Source organism: Rutidosis leptorrhynchoides, chromosome 5 (assembly GCF_046630445.1).
Source record: "Rutidosis leptorrhynchoides isolate AG116_Rl617_1_P2 chromosome 5, CSIRO_AGI_Rlap_v1, whole genome shotgun sequence".
In the NCBI taxonomy this organism is placed as follows: Eukaryota; Viridiplantae; Streptophyta; class Magnoliopsida; order Asterales; family Asteraceae; genus Rutidosis; species Rutidosis leptorrhynchoides.
This window is the reverse complement of record NC_092337.1, coordinates 254,425,047-254,430,772: the sequence shown is the minus strand read 5'-3', so window position 1 is coordinate 254,430,772 and position 5,726 is coordinate 254,425,047. Positions and strand designations below refer to the sequence as shown.

Sequence of the window (5,726 nt, the reverse complement as noted above, 5' to 3'; positions counted from 1 at the left end):
ATAGTTCATGTAAGTGTCAAACCTAAGACTTTGATGTAACTTTGGTTCATCAAACTACATGCAACTCTTAAGTGAGTTGTGCTTCATGTCTTAGACTTGCACTAGGGTTATGATGGTCAATACTTGGCTAAGATGATGTAGATACATCAATGAGTTGTACACTTGAAGCTATATGCATCAAGGATGAGAACCATGATGAACATCAAGCACCAAGACCACCGGAACTCACTTAAACTTACTGTTTCAGTCCAAAACCTACTGACCTGCTGTCTCTGTAACAGACCAGCAGACCTGGGCTGTTCTAACCATGATTTTTAGATAGATCTTTTCGATTAGATAACTTTTCATATAGGACTCGTCTTAATCCGAGTTACGGTTTAGGATTTATGGCCCTCCGATCGTCACTATGTCCTTTAACGTTGTGCAGAAATTTCTGACCTACTCGCACTTAGACCGTCGCCACGGTCAAATGAAGACGAGTTTGCTTCTGTAAATTTTACCACAACTAAAGGACTCATAGGCGGAGCCATGGCCACTGGTCTCACCTAAATTCAGTAAGGGTAGAGGCTGTGGTGACTGACTGAAATCAGCTTTTGTTTTAAACTACTTTCATTAACGAAACCTACTTTACACCTTTTGTTAAATGATGAATGATGATGACCCTTAAGACCTTATTTAAATACTTTTAAACCTTTCCGAAGATTTACTGACTTAGTACTATTTTACTTAGGTTGAGGACTTTCGGACCGTTTACTTGCACACCTTTTCCGAACCGACTTTACGACTACATTATCATTGTGAGTTATAGCATTCCCTTTTTACTTTAACTTATTTTGGGAACTGAGAATACATGCGGATTTTATGTTTTACATACTAGGCACGAGTACTTAAACTTATATATGTGTGGGTTATACAACGGCATAAACATTCCCTTTAGCTCGGTAACGTTTAATCATTGGTTTTTGAACCATGAACGCGAATCTTAGATATGGATCCATAGGGTTTGACATCCCCACTCGGGCTAGTCACGCTAGCAGTCAACGAGTGTTTAATACTTCGTAAACATACGCACTCGCCAAGTGTACTTTCAGGGGGTATTATTATTTAAACGTTAAGTTAGTTACCGAGTGCCCACGGTTGAGCATATACTTAAACATACCGATTTGGATTACTATTTTGGAACGCTCGTTGTAGCACTGAAATCTCATGGCCTACTTACATTACTGTTATACTTAAACTATAGCTCACCAACATTCGTGTTGACGTTTTTAAGAATGTTTTTCTCAGGTGCTTAAGGTTTGCTTGCTTCCGCTGTACTAGTCATGCTTTGTAGACACCCGCTGCACTTAGAGATGTCACCGCATGAAACGTTATTTTGCATTCAAACATGATACTTTTGAAACGATATATTTTTAACGACCTATGGGTCACATACTATTACTTATGTTTGCTATCCGTAGAAGCATACTTGGGTTGTAAAACATTTGACGTTCGTTATGACGTCACCTTTTGATATGAATGCAAACTCTTTTTGAAATCGCATATAGTACTTAACCTTGTAATGATCCTGTTGTTGATGGTCCGTACATGATGATTTAGTACGGGGCGTCACATTAAGTGTCTTTGCTATTTTAGAGTCTCACGTTGTTCTTAGTAAACTTAATAATGTTTGTAATTCCGTGTTTCCTCATTGGAGTTGGACATCGAATAGTAATATGTGTGCTATTGGTACTCGTATTATTTTGGGTTGGGATCCATCTGTAGCTCAACTTATGGTGGTTACAGCTACTGATCAAGTGGTTCATTGTCTACTCTCGGTTCATTGTGGTAAGAAATTCTATGTCTCTTTTGTTTATGCTGCTAATTACTACATACAACGTAGACAACTATGGAAGGATTTGTGTGTTCATAAGCAGTTTGTGGGTGATCACCCTTGGACTATTATGGGGGATTTTAATGCATCTCTTAGTCTTGAGGAGTCCACCGCTAGCTCTTCAAATGTCACTATTGCTATGCGTGAGTTTCAAGAATGTGTAGATGCAATTCACATGGCGGATGTGAATTATTCTGGGTTACATTATACATGGAATCAGCGTCCTAACCTGGAAACTGGTATTCTAAAGAAAATTGATCGAGTTATGGCTAATGATATGTTTATAGGGGATTTCCCGGATGCTTATGTTATTTTTCAACCTTATAGAATTTCTGATCATAGTCCCATGGTGTTAAAGTTGCCTGATTTTAGCGGTTCTAAGCAAAAACCGTTTAAGTTTGGCAATATTGTTGTTCATAATGAGGCGTTTCAAAAGGGGGTTAAGGATGGTTGGTGTGTTGAGGTGCATGGTCATCTAATGTTTCGTGTTGTTAAAAGACTTCGATTGATGAAGAAAGCCTTTAGAAAACTCATGTGGTCTAAAGGAAATATTCATGATCGAGTTACTAAACTAAGGGCTGAATTGGACTCAACGCAGGTTCTTCTAGATGTTAATCCTGATTCGGTGCCTCTTCGATTAGCTGAGAAAAACAAATTGCAAGAGTTTAACGAAGCATTGATCGAGGAAGAACGCTTTTTAAAACAAAAGGCAAAGGTGGAGTGGCTTTGAGTTGGTGATTCAAACTCTAGTTACTTCCACAAAGTTGTTAAAGGTAGGAAAAATCGTAACCATATTCACGCTATTTTTGAAAATAATGATAATGTCGTTGAAGGTGATGGAGTTGCTAATGTTTTACGCAACATTATGAACAATTCCTTGGTATGGCAGCCAACTGTGATAGCATCGATGATCCTGATTCATTGTTTACTTCACGCATTAGTTCGGTCAAAGCTGTTCATATGGTGAGACCAATTACGAGCCAGGAAGTTCGGGAGGCTATGTTCAATATTGGTAATGATAAAGCACCGGGGCCAGATGGGTACTCTTCGATGTTTTTCAAAGAGGCGTGGGATATTGTTGGATAGGATGTTTGCTCGGCTATTAAATCTTTCTTTGCTAATGGTCAGTTGCTTTCAGAACTCAACCACACGATTATTGATCTTGTGCCGAAAACTCAGCACCCAAGTAAGGTTAATGATTTTCGCCCAATTTCATGCTGTAATGTTATTTATAAATGCATTAGCAAAATTATTACGAACCGTATTACTTCGTGCTTGGGTGATATTGTCCAGGAAAACCAATCGGCTTTTATTCCGGGTCGCCGTATAGCCGATAATATCTTATTAATCCAGGAATTAATGAGGAATTATCACTTGCAAAGTGGGATTCCTCAGTGTGCTTTTAAGGTTGACATCCAAAAAGCTTATGACACGGTTGATTGGTGTTTTTTAGGGCTATATTGGGGCATTTTGGTTTTCATAAAATAATGATAAAGTGGATAATGTAGTGTGTTTCATCTACTTCCTTCTCGATATGCATTAATGGTAACTTATGTGGGTACTTTAAGGGCAAACGGGGTCTTAGACAGGGAGACCCAATGTCTCCTTATTTATTTACTCTTGTGATGGAAGTGATTTCGCTCATGTTATAACGGAATATTAGGCGTTCGCCAGGTTTCCGTTATCACCCAAAGTGTGAGAGGCTCAAAATCATTAATTTATGTTTCGCAGATGACTTGCTCTTATTTACTCATGCAGATGTTGTATCCGCAAGAGTTGTCTTTGATTCGTTGGATGAATTCAAGAGAGTTTCGGGCCTTACTCCTAGCATTCCTAAAAGCACCGGTTACTTTGCTAATGTTAACAATGACGTGAAAACTCAAATCCTAAGCTTAATGTCGTTTGAAGTGGGTCATCTTCATGTGCGTTATTTGGGTGTTCCCTTGGTTTCTTCAAGATTACACATACGTGATTGTAAATTGTTGCTTGAGATGGTGAAAAATCGTATTAATGACTGGAGAAATAAGTTTTTATCGTTTGCAGACCGAGTCCAACTGATTACGTCGGTGATCGAGTCTATGCAATTGTATTGGTACTCGTTGTTTGTTATCCCAGATTCGGTAGTCAAAGAGATCGAGAAAATGACAAGGGGTTTCTTGTGGTGTCAAGGCGAGATGAAACGTTGTAAAGCTAAGGTTAAGTGGGATGATGTATGCCTTCAAAAAACAGAGGGTGGTCTAGGTATTAGGCGTCTCAAACTATGGAATGTGGCGTTATTATCTTCCCAAGTTTGGCGTTTGTTATCCCATAAGCAATCTTTATGGGTAAAGCGTTTAACGTCATTTAAACGAAATAATTTTTTTGTTTTTTTTTTTTTTTTTTTTTTTTAAAAGGTGTCTGCCCAGGTCAAGGCATTTGCCGCGGCGCGGCTCCTACTGTCGCGGCGCGACATATAAAAGGATTTTATCTCATGCTTATCAGCCTTTCTGTTACCAAAACACGCTTTATGCAGCGGCGCGACACGAATTGTCGCGGCGCGACATAACACTCGAACTGGTACAAACCTGCAACTTAAAACTAAAACCACATTTTACCAATTCATTGACCCAAAATACATCAAATCGTCATAAAGCGTATGTAATCTTGATGAAACCAGTTTCTAACATCATTTGACACTACGAACATCCTTAAAGTCAAGAAAACGCGTTTACACATTTCAACTACATCGTTTGGTCCCAAAACTTGACGGAAGCATAAACATCAAATACATAAAAATTGGCATTGATAAGCGGTACCAATAGAGCTTGATTCAAAAAGAGACTTGCATTACCACTTACTCTAATTCCAATGCTCCGCTACCCTCAAATGGGTTCTTTACTTTCTCGATGACCTTTCGTTCCTAAAAACATAAAACAACACGGGGGTAAGCTTTTACACTTAGTGAGTTATAGACGAATAATATAGCATAATACATTGGGCAAAATCATCACATTACTTGTCTTTCAACCTAACGGTTGCTTACTTACTTTTGGATCCGACTCTCACTTACCATAGACATAACTTACTAGGCCGACCCTAGTAATCATGTCTAAGCTAACCATAGGCATACTCTTATGCCTAAGCTACTTAATCACATTTCAATCATACATATGCACATAGACACCCAAAGTGTCTAAGCTAAACCATACCATAGACAAGATTACTATCAATGTAATAATCTTGCCTAAGCTAAACATCAACCATAGATACAATTATTAGGCGAACCTAATAATTCTATCTAAGCTACTCAACTAGTGCACTTAGTCGTTACTCTCTTGCACGGATGCAATCCGAGAACACTATGCCACTCTTGACCCGCCCATTTTACCCCCTATAAACTCACCTTGATTAAACGCAATTCCTTGGTTACTTGAAGCTCCTTGGCCTTGATTAGCACCTATACATGAGCTAATCTCATCAATATCATAATTCAACAAAATTACAACTTTCACAAGCTTTCTACACATTCATATACTTACACATTGACTTAACCCCCTAATTACTCCAAATTTCATTACTTATAACAATAACAACAATTCATGTATAAACTTTCTTTTTCATAAATTTCAACTAAAACACATAAACATTTCATTGAGACATTTCATAAAACACCTAGTGTGCATAACTTGATTCTAGGCTAAAACATCATCAAATTCACCATATTCATACCATACATTCACAATGCAAGTTCATACATGAACTTACTTCCAAAATCACTAACAAATTCGTTTTCAATCATATAAGTCTGCACAATTTCAACAAACAACAACCTTTAAGCTAGAAATTCATCACAAACACCCAATATTAGTGATAC

General features: G+C 38.0%; 1 protein-coding gene across 1 annotated transcript; it reads left to right on the top strand.

Annotated features, from left to right (window-relative positions):
• The first annotated feature begins 1,715 nt into the window (after positions 1-1,715).
• Positions 1,716-2,603, top strand: LOC139849347 (uncharacterized). The gene has a single exon (XM_071839007.1). It carries the CDS (start codon positions 1,716-1,718, stop codon positions 2,601-2,603), a length of 888 nt encoding a protein of 295 aa, XP_071695108.1.
• The last annotated feature ends 3,123 nt before the right edge of the window (positions 2,604-5,726 follow it).

What these genes read in the sequence shown, in the direction of transcription:
- LOC139849347 (XM_071839007.1), top strand. Translation starts at nt 1,716, where the DNA reads ATGTGTGCTATTGGTACTCGTATTATTTTGGGTTGGGATCCATCTGTA.